At 51.1% G+C, this 16,382-nt stretch overlaps 1 protein-coding gene across 3 annotated transcripts in view; it reads right to left on the bottom strand.

Moving 5' to 3' along the window:
* Window positions 1-16,382, bottom strand: part of LOC133358841 (voltage-dependent T-type calcium channel subunit alpha-1H-like) — a 210,927-nt gene that overhangs the window by 84,015 nt on the left and 110,530 nt on the right. For all 3 annotated transcript variants that reach the window (XM_061577290.1, XM_061577289.1, XM_061577291.1), the window contains exons 3-7: window positions 12,020-12,132; window positions 10,485-10,618; window positions 9,167-9,264; window positions 5,881-6,040; window positions 1,011-1,467 (exon numbers count right to left, since the gene is read on the bottom strand). In XM_061577290.1, coding sequence (XP_061433274.1) covers window positions 1,011-1,467; window positions 5,881-6,040; window positions 9,167-9,264; window positions 10,485-10,618; window positions 12,020-12,132 — 962 coding nt within the window. The remainder of the gene's footprint in view (window positions 1-1,010; window positions 1,468-5,880; window positions 6,041-9,166; window positions 9,265-10,484; window positions 10,619-12,019; window positions 12,133-16,382) is intronic.

Here is a 16,382-nt window from a genome sequence, read left to right as displayed (position 1 = left end):
GTTAAGATTCATACGTGTGGCCTTAACAGACTGTTGGGGCGAGCGCCTGTGAAGGCCGGCACGGTACACGAGGGGGTGGGTGGGCAGCACCACGTCCGACCGCATTTGTCTCCCCCAGTGTCAATGTTTACTACACACCGCACCAGTTACTCATTTGAGGTTGAGTCGACCTAGGGGAGCCCCAGGACCGGTTCAGATAATCGTCACCGGTGTTGGCCGTGGGCGGGAATCCTACCCAGTTCACCGGATTAATAGCACAGCGCACTAATCACTGCTCCGTCGCTCACGCACGCACACATACGTACACGCACACACGTACACACACACTCGCACGTGCTTGTGTCTTTAGCCTGGGAATGCACCAGCGGGGTGTGTGAATGCGTGAGTATCTGCATGCCCTGTGTCTTTGTCTTTTGCATGCGTGAATGTGGATTATGATCCTGGACACAGTTTAGGATCATAATCTGGACACAGTCCAATCATCAATGAGCACCTCTGGCAGGCGATACTGCGTCGGCTGGGTCATGCAGCCCTGCATGAGACCAGGCCACTGCATGCCCAAGCAGCTTCTGTTTGGCCGGATCGAGGGGACTACATGGGCATGGTAGGGGATAGAGATGGGCCCATGCAGTACAGAAGGATGTGGAGCTGAACTGGCTGATGACTGAAATCAGCGGTGTCAAGATTGGCATCTGTGGAGGAGACTCGTGAAGGACGCTGCTGGGTTGAGTTAAAGGCAGTCACCCTCCGAAAACAATGGAGGACAAAGGAGCGACGCTCACAACAACCAGCGAAGCACTGGGTGGCTTAAACAGCAAGTTGGTACAGTGGGGGAGCGCAGTTGGTGCATCTGGCAGTCGACCCGGTCTCCTGGAGCCGTATCTCAAGACACTGAGACCCGGTCTCCTGGAGCCGTGTCTCAAGACACTGAGACCCGGTCTCCTGGAGCCGAGTCTCAAGACCCTGAGATGCGCTCTCTGCCTCACCCCCGCCTCCGCCATTCGTCACACCTGGAAGATGGCGATCCAGGCGTATCCGATGTTGTCGAAGTTGATGGCCCCGCGGAAGGGGTTCCGCTGCGCGGGGCCGCACCGTGAATAGAACTGGTTCCAGTTGACGCAGCTGTTGCTGCGCGGCAGGTCCCGGAACGCCTCCTGCATCCCGTCCGCCCCTCCGCCGTCGTAGTTGTGGAAGTGGCCGTGGTGCGGCGGGTGGTGGTGGTGGTGGTTGTGATGCCGCTGTCCGCCTTGCTCCATCGCGGCCACTGCCCCAGCCGCTTCCCCGTCGCGCTGCTGCTGCTGCAGGAAGAGGAGCGCCGGCAGCGAGCAGACGGCGCCGTCCGGGGAGAGGCTCGGCTCGATGTCGGCGCAGCGCTGCATGCCGTTGTCGGAGTTGAGGGAGCAGAGGAAGGGCGACTCGTCCCCATCGTCCGGGATGAAGTACGGGTCGTAGGTCATGTTGAACATCCTGGGAGCACAGGGGAGGAATGGGAGGGGACGGAATGGAGGTAGGCAGGGAGGGTGGGAGGCATGGGAGGGATGGGAGGGATGGTTGGGAGATAGAGGTTGGGAGGGATGAATGGGATGGGAAGGAGGTAGGTGGGAGGGTGGGATGGGAGGGATGGGAGGGAGGGAAAGGGAGATGGAGAGAGACAAAATAGAGAAAGAATCAGATTCAGAATGTTTATTTATACTAGAAGAGGAATCCGACGAGCTGTGAAGCTCGTTTTCCACAGATGCCCAGTCGGGGCATGGGGTCAGAACGTTACAAGAACAAACACAATACAAGAACACGATAGGAGTGCAAATAGAGAGAGGGGGAGAGATCGAGCGAGAGAGAGATGGAGAGAGAGTGGGGGAGCTGGAGACCAGGGATATGTAAATATGTAGAGAGCGGGAGAGATGTCGATGCGAGATAGGGAGAGTGATAGGGCAATGCGCCTCGCAACGGCATTCGCAATGCAACCGCAGTTGCGTGCGGTGCAGTTGCCAGGCGCTGCGATTGCGATCACTCACATCCACGTCTCCACGGCGACGCGAGACTGACAGAGAGATGCAGGGAAGATGGCAGCCGCTTGCTGTGCACAACCTTTGCCGCACCGGTTAAACTTTGGGCCTAAGCTTGGGTCTAAGCTGCACCCAGCTCTCCTGGTGCAGAGACACAAAGTGAGGGCTCGTGGGTAATTGAGTTTGTTGTGGTTAACCTGGTTTTATAAGCCACACTGGTGTATAGATATTGGTGTATAGATATTGGTGTATAGATACTGGTGTATAGATATTGGTGTATAGATACTGGTGTATAGTTATTGGTGTATAGATCCTGGTGCATAGGTACTGGTGTAAACACAGCGACATGGATGACTCTTTTGACGTGCAATGGAAAATAAAATATTCTTGGAATGAAATGGAGGCCATCTTGGATTTTGTTTATTGTTTAAGAATCATGTGCATGGGTTTTGTTTAGGCTGATTTATAAAAACGGATCACAAGCATACATATAGACTCTGGGATCACTGAAACTTAAAAAGTTTCTGCTCAAAAGGTATACGAAATGAACATTTCGTGACCAAAAAAAAGGCGGCCATCTTGGACTTGTAGGCAACTAACCGGGTTTGTTTCGTTTCGTTCTCTTCCCCGAGAAGCGACCCAAGGAGATCATTTATGCCGGAGTCGGCGCTTGCATCAATCACCACCTGAACAATTTGCTCGTGTTGTCGCTCCACCCGGAAGAGGGTGGCATACGTCACGTGACAGGGACGGGCTCTTTAAACGAGTGCTTGCCCGTACGCAACTTAACACTTGCGTTTAGATTACTTTGCTTATTTGGACGCTATAAGTTTCCGCATGATGCGCCACTTCGTTGGGATATCATTTGTGATGACCGGGTTGCTTCTGACAAAGAAGCTGATGCGCCTCGGTGAGCTTCCCCTTGTAAAATAAAATAGTTTTTTTTGGGGGGTGCAATTTGCTTAATTTACCATTCCTATACTTTGCACTCCTATCGTGTGATTTGGATTGCTTATCCCTCCACGGTTAGAAACATGCGTGAATATTATTTTGATTATATTGGCTGCTACAAATGTCCAAATGATGGGCCACTTTGTTGAGCTGTCATTCGTGGCCAGGTCACTCAGAATAATAAGTTAATACCTCAGTGTGCTTTGTCTGGTAGGATGGGGATGGTTTAGTTTTAGCTTTTTTGTACTTTCCACTCCTATCATGTTTTTGTAACTGTTTGTTCATGTAGCGTTCTCACTCCGTGCCCCGACTGGACGTTTGTTGAGAAGAGCTTCATAGCTCGTCGGATTCCTCCTGCAGTCTAAATAAATATTCAGATTCTGAACTTTCTGACCCCTGTGCCCCTACTGGACATCTGTACAGTTTAAGCGCGCTTAACGAGCATCCCTGCTAACGACTAATCGCTTAACGATGGGCCTTCATAGAGGCCAGTATGTAGTGTATAGTATAGTAGTGTTTAGTGTAGTGTATGGTAGCGTAGAGTAGAACCCCTCTTAACGACCACCCCTATTACCGACTAATCAATTAATTACGGGCCTCCATAGAGCCCAGTATGTAGTGTATAGTGTAGTGTATAGTAGAGTAGTGTATAGTGTAGTGTATAGTAGTCTAGTCTATAGTAGAGTAGTGCCTCCTTAGAGCCCAATGCGGTTCGCTTAACGACCGTTCCCCTGTTCATGACGGGTACGCGACCTACAATTTCGACCAATCGGCGTGTCCCAAAGCGTTCTGACCGGGGCCTTGGCCAATCGGCGAAGTCCGTTCATGAACTCGACGACCGGGCATAGGGGCACCGATTTACCATCGCTAAGAGGAGGCGTTCTCCTGCACAAATGCAGCGGCTGCGACAAGAAGGAACCTCCCCTAGTCGACGGCGGGGTTGGCACCGTGCGTCGCAGACGTAGGGCAAACGGGACACCTCCGCTCGCCCAATATCACGGAGCGCGCTCGATGTTTCTCACGTTGTTGTGCGCATGTGTGTGTTTTTTGTATCCGCGAGCGCATGCGGCGCGTGGAGCAGGAGAAGGAGGAGGGAGGCGGCCAGGAGGAGCGGGAAGAGGGTGGATAAATAAATAAATTAAGGTGCCCTGCCGCTGGAGTGACAAAAATCAATTTGCACGCTCCCCGCTACACGCCCGGTACACACACACACACGCGTGTGTGGGCGTGTGTGAAAAATGTATTAAATAAAACATCTCGTTAGATGTGACAATTCTCTGGGGTTGTGATGTCACTTCAAAAAAAATGAAGTGTCCGTGGAATCTGGGGGACATCCAAGGAGTGAGGATCAAAAACGAAAACGTGTGTATGTGTATGTGCGTCTGTATGTGTTTGTGTGCATGTTTGACGATTATCTGAACCGGTCCTGGGCCTCCCCTAGGTCGGCTCAGCCACAAATGAGTACCTGGTGCGATGTGTAAAACACGTGTCAAACATCGCCACTAAGGGGAGACAAAGGCGGCCGGGCGTGGTGTTGGCCACCCACCCCCTCGTGTGCCGTGCCGGCCTTCACAGGTGCTTGCTAACAGCGCTCGCCACAACAGTCTGTTAATGGCCATACGAGAGGAGCGATTGTATTTGCGTGCCGTGGGGGAGCCTCGTGAAGGACATCTTAGCCACCTGGCTAAAAACACGGCAAGCTGCCACAGAGGGGGAGGGCACAGGTGGTAAATCAGCTCAATCAGTCAATCCATAACACCCGAATCGTGACCTCCTGCACCTGGCCTGGCATATCAATCAGTCAATCCATAACACCAGGGTCTGTCACGTGACCTCCTGTGCCTAGCCTGGCATATCAGTCAATCCGTACACCTGGGTCCATCTAGTGACCTTTCTCCTGCCAACAGCGAGCCTTCCACACTTTCGCGCGACGGCCTCAAAGTGCACCTAGCCTGGCACAAGCGCTGTGAGATGATGTCATCGCTATCGAGTGGCGAACGGCGGATGTTGTTGTCTATGCACGTGCGCGTGTGTATGCGTAACTGTAGAGGGCGGAGGAGTGATGCTCACAACAACGAGCGGAATGCCGGGTGGCTAAAGCACAGCAAGTTGGCACAGGTGGTGCATCAGCCACTCGTCTCAGTCAGTCGACCCGTGGCACCTGGGTCTGCCCCGTGACCTCCTGCCAGCGGGCGTTCGACACTTCACGTGGCCTCAAGGTGCACATAGCCTGGCACAAGCGTCGTGGTGACGTCACTTAGTGGCGAATGGCGGTTGTTGTTGTGAGTACCTGGTGTGGTGTGTAAACATCGCCACTGGGGGAGACAAAGGCGGCCGGGCGTGGTGCTGGCCACCCACCCCCTCGTGTGCCGTGCCGGCCTTCATAGGCGCTGCTCCCTAACAGCAATTGCCCCAACAATATCTGCAGGTTACACGGGGAATCTTTGTCTTTGTTGTCTTCTTCTTCGGGGGGGGGAGCGGTGGCGCAGTAGTTAGCACACGGGCCTACAAACCCACCGACCCCAAGTGAAATTTCCCACTCATGGACAATAAACTGTAGCGAATATTTAAACTGGTCCTGTGCAATGTTACTGAGGGTCTACTGTGGGGTGTTGCCGTGGTGAGGTCTGGGACTGTTGTTGTTTTTGTTGCTGTGGTTGTTTGTGTGTTGTTGTGGTTGTTTGTTGCTGTGGTTGTTTGTGTGTTGCTGTGGTTGTTTGTTGCTGTGGTTGTTTGTTGCTGTGGTTATTTGTGTGTTGCTGTGGTTATTTGTGTGTTGCTGTGGTTGTTTGTTGCTGTGGTTGTTTGTTGCTGTGGTTGTTTGTTGCTGTGGTTGTTTGTCGTTTGTTGTGGTTGTTTGCTGTTGGTTGTCGTGCGTCGTCGTCGTTTGCCACCGCTGCCGCCGCCGCGTGCGTTGGCTCACTCGGTGAAGTTGTTGGCCAGGAAGCAGCGGTTGCGGAGCAGGCCGGCCCACAGCTGCACGCCGATGATGCCGAAGATGAAGAAGACGAAGAAGCAGAGGAGCAGCACGTTGCCCAGCATGGGCAGCGTGTCGAGCAGCAGCGTCACCAGGATGCGCATGCCTGCACAGGCAAGACAACGGTCGCCCCGCGTGGCCTTTTGGTTAGCCATCGAACCTTTGGCCAGCCACCAAACTTTTGTACCGGCCATCGAATCTTTGGCCGGCCATTAAACCTTTGACCGACCACCGAACTTTTGACCGGCCATCAAACTTTTGACCGGCCATCGAACCTTTGACCGGCCATTTCATTTTTGACCGGCCACCGAACTCTTGGCCGGCTATTGAACTTTTGACCGGCCATCGAACTATTGGCCGGCCATTGAACTTTTGGCTCGTCATTGAACAAAAACGGTGGTCACCGCATCCCGCAGCGCTGTCAGACGCCCTTCTGCGAGGCCGTCTGGAACGCTCTTCCTTCCAATATTCGAAAGCCACTGGAGCTTTGCACTTTTAAATCATCATCTGGGTTGAAAACTCACTTATTTATAACTGCATTTTGTGTTTAGTTTATTGTCCTTCCCCGCACCTGCGACTAGCACGGTTGGCTACGTACGGTACGAAAGAAGTTCAACATACACACAGTACAACAGATTGTCGGGGCAAGTTCTGTGAACGAGTAGCAGCGCCTATGAAGGCGGGCACGACACACGAGGAGGGGGGTGGCCAGCATCACGCCCGGCCGCCTTTGTCTCCCCCAGTGGCGATGTTTACACACCGCACCAGGTGCTCATTCTGGGCCTCCCCTAGTCGACCTAGGGGAGGCCCAGAACTGGTTCAGATATAATCGTCACTGGTGTTGGCCGTAAGTGGGAATCGAACTCGGGTAGCCGGGTTCGTACCGCAGCGTGCTAACCGCTGCACCACCGCTCCCCTGGACACACACACGTACACACACTCACACACGTACACACGTACACACACACAGACACACTCACACACGTACACACACTCACACACGTACACACGTACACACACACAGACACACTCACACACGTACACACACTCACACACGTACACACGTACACACACACAGACACACTCACACACGTACACACACTCACACACGTACACACGTACACACACACAGACACACTCACACACGTACACACACTCACACACGTACACACATGCACACACACAGACACACTCACACACGTACACACACAAACACACTCACACACGTACACACGTACACACTCACACACGTACACACACGTACACACACACAGACACACACACACGTGTACACACAGACACACTCACACACGTACAGACACACAGACACACTCACACACGTACACACACGTACACACGTACACACTCACACACGTACACACTCACACACGTACACACACGCACACACGTACACACTCACACACGTACTCACACACACACGTACACACTCACACACGTACACACTCACACACGTACACACTCACACACGTACTCACACGTACACACGTACTCACTCACACACGTACTCACACACAGACACACTCACACACGTACACACACACACACTCACGTACGTGTACACACAGACACACTCACACACGTACACACACACAGACACACTCACACACTCACACACGTACACACGTACACACTCACACACGTACACACACACAGACACACTCACACACGTACACACACACACACTCACATACGTGTACACACAGACACACTCACACACGTACACACACACACGTACACACACACAGACACACTCACACACCTACACACTCACACACGTACACACATACACACACGCAGACACGTACACACACACAGACACTCACACACACGTACACACTCACACACGTACACACTCAACACGTAAACACTTACACACAGACACGTACACACACATACACACTCACACACGTACACACGTACACACTCACACACGTACACACACGTACACACACACAGACACACACACACGTGTACACACAGACACACTCACACACGTACAGACACACATACACACTCACACACGTACACACACGTACACACGTACACACTCACACACGTACACACTCACACACGTACACACACGTACACACGTACACACTCACACACGTACAGACACACACACGTACACACTCACACACGTACACACTCACACACGTACACACACGTACACACGTACACACTCACACACGTACACACACACAGACACACTCACACACGTACACACACTCACATACGTGTACACACAGACACACTCACACACGTACACACACACACGTACACACACACAGACACACTCACACACGTACACACGTACACACTCACACACGTACACACACACAGACACACTCACACACGTACACACACACACGCTCACATACGTGTACACACAGACACACTCACACACGTACACACACACACGTACACACACACAGACACACTCACACACCTACACACTCACACACGTACACACATACACACACGCAGACACGTACACACACACAGACACTCACACACACGTACACACTCACACACGTACACACTCAAACACGTAAACACATACACACAGACACGTACACACACAGACACTCACACACACGTACACACACACAGACACACACGTACACACTCACACACGTACACACTCAAACACGTAAACACTTACACACAGACACGTACACACACAGACACTCACACACACGTACACACACACAGACACACTCACACACGCAGTGTCTGCGGGGTGTGTGTGTGCAGTGTGTGTGTGTGCGGGGTGTGTGTGTGTGGTGTGTGTGCGTGTGTGCGGGTGTGTGTGTGTGGTGTGTGTGGTGTGTGTGCGGGGTGTGTGCGTGTGTGCGGGGTGTGTGTGTGTGGTGTGTGTGTGTGGTGTGTGTGCGTGTGTGCGGGGTGTGTGTGGTGTGTGTGCGGGGTGTGTGTGTGGTGTGTGTGTGGTGTGAGTGCGGGGTGTGTGTGTGTAGGGTGTGTGTGTGTAAGGGGTGTGTGTGTGTAAGGGGTGTGTGTGGGGTCTGTGTGTTGTGTGTGGTGTGTGTGTGTGCAGGGTGTGTGTGAGTGCAGGGTCTGTGTGAGTGCAGGGTGTATGTGTGTGTGTGCGGGGTGTATGTGTGTGTGCGTGGTGTGTGTGTGTGCGTGCGTGGTGTGTGTGTATGTGTGCGGGGTGTGTGTGTGGGTGTGCGTGTGTGTTGTTGCTACTCACTGGGGACGCGGTTGATGGCGCGTAGCGGCCTGAGCACACGCACCGTCCGGATCGCGGACAGGCTCACGTTCTGCATGTCCAGGGAGTACTCCAACATCCTGCGCGCGCGCGCAAAGACAAAGGTCCACGCACCACGTTGTAGCCTGCTCCGGTCTGCCGTGGGTTGGGGGGGGCAAGACTTGAACCTCACGGCGGGACCCCCGGGGTCCCGAATAAACGGAAGTCGAAATCGTAATTAATGGAAGAAAAAAAACGCAGCGACCCACCAGAAATCGATCCTCTCTCGGTCTTCACCGAGCCAACATTGCCGTAGTCAGAAACAAAACTTTTAAACTTTGATTAGCGCATCGTGTAAAGCTCGTCGAGAAGAATCGATCGCTATCGTGATCCCAGGATCCACAGTGTCTCCAGTATCACCACTGTGATCCCAGGATTCACAGCGTCTCCAGTATCACCACTGTGATCCCAAGATTCACAGCGTCTCCAGTATCACCACTGTGATCCCAGGATTCACAGCATCTCCAGTATCACCACTGTGATCCCAAGATTCACACTCTCCAGTATCACCACTGTGATCCCAAGATTCACAGTCTCTCCAGTATCACCACTGTGATCCCAGTATTCAGTGTCTCCAGTATCACCACTGTGATCCCAGTATTCAGTGTCTCCAGTATCACCACTGTGATCCCAACATTCACAGCGTCTCCAGTATCACCACTGTGATCCCAAGATTCAGTGTCTCCAGTATCACCACTGTGATCCCAACATTCACAGCGTCTCCAGTATCACCACTGTGATCCCAAGATTCACAGTCTCTCCAGTATCACCACTGTGATCCCAGTATTCAGCGTCTCCAGTATCACCACTGTGATCCCAAGATTCACAGCATCTCCAGTATCACCACTGTGATCCCAAGATTCACACTCTCCAGTATCACCACTGTGATCCCAAGATTCACAGTCTCTCCAGTATCACCACTGTGATCCCAGTATTCAGTGTCTCCAGTATCACCACTGTGATCCCAACATTCACAGCGTCTCTAGTATCACCACTGTGATCCCAAGATTCACAGCGTCTCCAGTATCAACACTGTGATCCCAACATTCACAGCGTCTCCAGTATCACCACTGTGATCTCAGGACTCACAGCGTCTCCAGCATCACCACTGTGATCCCAATATTCACAGTCTCTCCACCATCACCACTGTGATCCCAGAATTCACAGCGTCTCCAGGATCACAATGACGATCCCAAGAGTAACAACATCTCCGACACGACCACGATGGTCCCGCGGGGCCTAGCCAGGCAAGCCCACTCACCCGGCCACGACGATGAAGAGGTCGAGGCGGTTCCACGTATCGCCCAGGTAGCACTGCTTCCCGAACACGCCGAGCGCCAGCATCTTGATGACCATCTCCACCGCGAAGAAGGCGAAGATGAAGTCATCGAACCTCTGGTGAGAGGGGGGAGGGAGTCACGAGGAAGGGGTGTCAGCCATTACACAGAGTACAAAATGGAGGCACAATTAGCGTTTCAGTGAAGACGGATGCATCTGTTCATTGTGGGACTTTAAGAAGCATTGTCTCTAAGTTCGTTGATGTTCTTATACTACTGGGAATGCCGTTATAATGTTAGGATTGCCGTTATAATGCTGGAAATGCCTTTATAATGAATGCTGTTAAATTGTTACGATAAATATGGGGCCTAGTTAACAACGAAGCCTGCCACTGGCATTATTGACTTAAAGCTTTCGTGACTGCAGGAATTCATATTCTTTGGGTCTTTTGGTAAAGTTACGTAACAAAAAACTACAGCGTTTCGATCGCAACGCAAGCGGTCGCCATCAGACTGAAAAAAACAAAAAAAGTATTTTTTTGTTATTTTAGTTATCTTCTTTTAACCTATCTATGTGACTTTAACCGAAAGACCCAAAGAACTGGCATTATTGTGAACGTTATTTGTAGTTGGTTAAGTCGAGCCACTCCTTGTGCCCATGTAACTTGAATGCGATCTTGAGGATGAAGAAGTATCTCATCCACAGTTCAGTGTTATATGCAGCGCTGTACATTGAGGCTGCAGTATGGTGATTACACAAAGCGACCTATTTAACACAGTACCTTATTCTCTTGTTGTATCGCTATTCAGTGCTAATGTAGGTGCCTGGTCCATCGAGGACCTATTGTTGAGATTCATGTTATCTAAGATAATGTTATGATGCTCCTTGTGTTCGTTCATTGTATCGATATTGCAAGTAGTAACAGATGCTGTATTTTGTGCTGTGTTTTTCCATCAGTTTTACCTCGTTCTATTCATTAAATACGCCGGAGTCGGATGTTCACCCTGGCTCTGCAAGTTTACTGAATGCGAGGTTAACTACTCGGATAGTGGTGCAACGCAGCGCACAGTGAGGCCGAGACACTCTTTTTCACAGGATGACCAGTAGGGTGGGGGGGGGGGGGGGTTGGAGAGAGAGTTAGAGAGAGAGAGAGCAGAGGGAGACAGAGAGACAGTGAGAGCGAGAGACAGAGTGAGAGATAGAGCAAGAGAGAGAGTGAGTCAGAGAGAGAGTGAGACAGAGAGTGAGACAGAGAGAGAGTCAGAGAGAGACAGAGGGAGAAACAGAGTGAAACAGGGAGAGAGACACACACACAGAGAGAGACAGCGAGAAAGACAGAGAGACAGAGGGAAAGAGACACAGAGAGACAGAGAGAGTGAGTGAGAGAGGGAGACAGAGCTAACGATGTTTTTGCACACACTGTGTCTCCACCACGCCGTTATCGCTCAGAGGCTATGGGCAAGGAAGGCTCTGGCCGTCAGGGTTGGGGGTTAGCGGCGAGTCCGGCCACCCACCCACCTTGAGGATCTTGCAGCGGTCGCTGGAGCAGTCGATGTCCTCGCAGGGCTGAAACATGCCGAGGGTGACGCAGTTGAGCAGGATGATGAGCATGCTGAGGCGCTCGAACCACGTGCGGAGAGAGCGGATGAGTCAAGGACCAGTGGCGCAGTGGGGGGGACTCGGTGCAGTGCGACAACAACAACAACAACAGCAACAACACAACAACAATAGCAACAACACGACAACAATAGCAACAACACAACAATAACATTAATAGCAATCGCAACACAACAACAATAACAACACGACAACAACAAAGATAACAACAGCAATAGCAACACAACGACAAGAAACAACATCCCAACAATAACAGCAACACTAACAACATTAACAATAACAACAACACAATAATAACAACACAACAATAAAAGCAATCATAACAACACAATGATTCTATGGGAAACTAATGGTTATATGGAAACAATAATTGTTATATGGAAACAATAATGGTTATATCGGAACCTAATGGTTACATGGGGGACCTATTGGTTATATGGGAACCTAATGATTACATGGAAACCTAACGGTTATATGGGATCCTAATGGTTATTTGAGAACCTGACGGTTATTTGGGAACCTAATGGTTATAGGGGGAAGCTAATGCTTATATGGGACCCATTTTCGACAGTCATCCAAAAGATGACAAACAAGGATGTGGGTTTTACCCTTTCTGGCAACCAAACAGGCGGGGGGGCTGAGATGCCCAAACAGCAACTGCAGGCCCGTGACCTCTACGGGACCTTCACGCTTCGTGCTGAGCAAGAAATGTTCTGCTGCGTGTGGCATTGCCCTTGTGCTGGTCGCCTCGTGGCGCTGTTCTCTGGTCGGACACTAGTGGTGAGACGAGGCCATGAAGAAGGCTGCGGCCGTCTCTGGCGTAGGCCAATCAGTGTCAAAGATATTGCCAGTATCTTCTTGGTTCTTTCGGTAAAGTCACGTAGAAGGGAAGTAATAAAATAATAAAAATAAAACATAATAAAAAAAATATATTGCCAGTAGATTGTCGGAGCCATGTCTGTTTGCGTGTTCCGCCACAGTTAGTGTGCGTGGTTAGTGCGGTACTTTACGCCTGGCAAAAAGGTTTCGATTTGGTGTTTTGCTCTATCTTAACGCAGCTCCCCGTTTATTTGCTATAAAGGGTTCAACCTATTCCTGGTTTCAGTCATTTTGCGAATGGCGAGGGGGGGGGGTGCGGGGGGGGGTGTGAATGTAATTACTGTCGGACAGCTGCACCGGTGATGGACTTTAACGAGTGCAATAATCGCCGTGATGCGGGGCTCTGCGGCCACGTAACTGGGAATGTTTTGCCAGTTTGGAATGAGTGGACACGCGTGGGAGGAGAGCCACGCGTGGCAGGCGAGGAGGCAACACTCGATCCCCGTGCAGATGGAACAGGTGGGGTAAACACCATCCTGACACTAACACCACCCCTAACACTACCCATGACACTTCCCCTGACACTACCCATGACACTGCCCATGACACTGACACGACCCATGACACCACCCATGACACTACCCATGACACTACCCATGACACTGACACTACCCCTGACACCACCCATGACACCACCCATGACACTACCTATGACACTGACACTACCTCTGACACTACCCATGATACTGCCCATGACACTACCCATGACACTACCCATGACACTACCCATGACACTGGCACGACTTGGGGGTGTGGGGGACATCAGTGTGGCGGGGTGGGGTGCATCTAATGAAGTATTCGCTATGATTCTGTATATGAGTCTTGTGCTGTTGTAATGTGTGCAATGTCGTGGTGATTGTTGTGGTTACTCGTCTTACTTCGCATTTGTTGTTTGCACAGGAAAACTATTTTACCAAATGCTTTCTATTCCTCGTTTTGCAATATTTTATCGCATCTTATTCCTCACTCTACATGTACCATTTTGCAATATTCTTCTCTAATGTTAATGTTCGGTTTAGTTAAATATTAAATTCATCTTTAATATATTGTAAAAAACATTTGTTCTAAAGAAACTGTTCTACATTAACTGTTCTAAAGAAACTGTTCTAAGAAACTGTTCTAAAGAAACTGTTCTAACAAAAAAATTATTTTCAAACCGAAGAGGAGGCAGGCGGCATTCTCAGCTCCCAGGTGCCGCCGGCACACTCAGCGAGGAGGGGGGTGGGGGGAGGGGGGGACCACGAGGGGGGGACGGGGTGACCCCGAGGGGGGGTGGGGGGGGGGACCCCGAGCGACGTTCCGCGACCCCTTCACGACCTCACAAGAATGCTCGCCGCATGCAACTTTTTTGTGTTTTTTTTTGTCTTTGGCGGTCCCAGCGACCAAGTGGCCCGACGGGTTCTCTGCACGGCAAGCGGCTTCACTTCATCAGCGGCATCTTCAGCGGCATCTTCATCAGCATCGTCATCGGCATCGTCATCGGCATCGTCATCGGCATCTTCAACGTCATCGTCATCTTCAGCGGCATCTTCATCGGCATCTTCATCAGCATCGTCATCGGCATTTTCATCGGCATCTTCATCATCATTTTCATCAGCATCATAATCAGCAGCATCATCAGCAGCATTTTCATCATCAGCAGCATTTTCATCACCATCGACATCTTCATCAGCATCGTTATCATCAATCAGCCGTGGTCGTTCCACTGCTGGATGAAATCCTCCCCCCCTCAGCCCCCACCCCGCCCCCACCCCATCCCCAGCCCCAGCCCCCACCCCCAGGGCCCACTCACGTGACCATTCTGGCTGTTGCCTGATGAGGCCGGTTGCTGTTGTTGTTGTAGGTTGTTGTTGTAGGTTGTTGTTGTAGGTTGTTGTTGTTGTTACCGGCGAAACGTCACCGTACTCGAATAGTAAACGTTGTTGTGGGTTAAACTCCCCAACACAGCGGTGTGTGCTGCACTCGGAACGACATTGGCCAAGTTTTGTTGACGCGACAAACCCTCCCTGATTGGTCGATCGTGTTCCCTAATTCACGTGTCCCTCTGCCTCACGTCTCATCCCATACAGAACCCTCTTCCCATCCCATACAGAACCCTCATCCCATACAGAACCCTCATCCCATACAGAACCCTCATCCCATCCCATACAGAACCCTCATCCCATACAGAACCCTCATCCATCCCATACAGAACCCTCGTCCCATACAGAACCCTCATCCCATCCCATACAGAACCCCTCATCCCATACAGAACCTCATCCCATACATAACCCTTTCCCATCCCATACAGAACCCTCATCCCATACAGAACCCTCATCCCATACAGAACCCTTTTCTTATCCCATACAGACCCTCATCTCATCCCATACAGAACCATCATCTCATCCCATACAGAACCCTCATCTCATCCCATACAGAACCCTCACCCCATACAGAACCCTCATCTCATCCCATACAGAACCCTCATCCCATACAGAACCCTCATCTCATCCCATACAGAACCCTCATCCCATACAGAACCCTTTTCTCATCCCATACAGAACCCTTTTCTTATCCCATACAGAACCCTCATCTCATCCCATACAGAACCATCATCTCATCCCATACAGAACCCTCATCTCATCCCATACAGAACCCTCACCCATACAGAACCCTCATCTCATCCCATACAGAACCCTCATCCCATACAGAACCCTCATCTCATCCCATACAGAACCCTCATCCCATACAGAACCCTTTTCTCATCCCATACAGAACCCTCATCTCATCCCATACAGAACCCTTTTCCTCATCCCATACAGAACCCTCTTCCCATCCCATACAGAACCCTCATCCCATACAGAACCCTCATCCCATACAGAACCCTTTTCTGATCCCATACAGAACCCTCATCTAATCCCATACAGAACCATCTCATCCCATACAGAACCCTCATCCCATATAGAACCCCACTCATCCCATACAGATGCCCGTCTCATCCCATAGAGAACCCTCATCCCATCCCATACAGAACCCTCTTCCCATCCCATATAGAACCCTCGTCTCATCCCATACAGAACCCTCTTCCCATCCCATACAAACCCTCATCCCATACAGAACCCAGTCTCATCCCATACAGAACCCTCATCCCATCCCATACAGAACACCCGTCTCATCCCATACAGAACGCCCGTCTCATCCCATACAGAGCCCCTCCTCTCATCCCATACAGAACCCTCATCCCATAACAGAACCCTCGTCTCATCCCATACAGATCCCATATAGAACCCACTCATCCCATACAGATCCCATATAGAACCCCCTCTCATCCCATACAGAACCCCCCTCGTGCAACTGCTGCTGCTGATTGAGGTGAAGCTACGAGGTTGTGGCGAGGAGTTCAACG

This window comes from Lethenteron reissneri, chromosome 63, assembly GCF_015708825.2.
Source record: "Lethenteron reissneri isolate LAM-NWPU_2019-01 chromosome 63, ASM1570882v1, whole genome shotgun sequence".
NCBI lineage: Eukaryota > Metazoa > Chordata > Hyperoartia > Petromyzontiformes > Petromyzontidae > Lethenteron > Lethenteron reissneri.
Note: the sequence above shows the minus strand (reverse complement) of the source record. Positions and strands in the feature narration are given on the sequence as shown.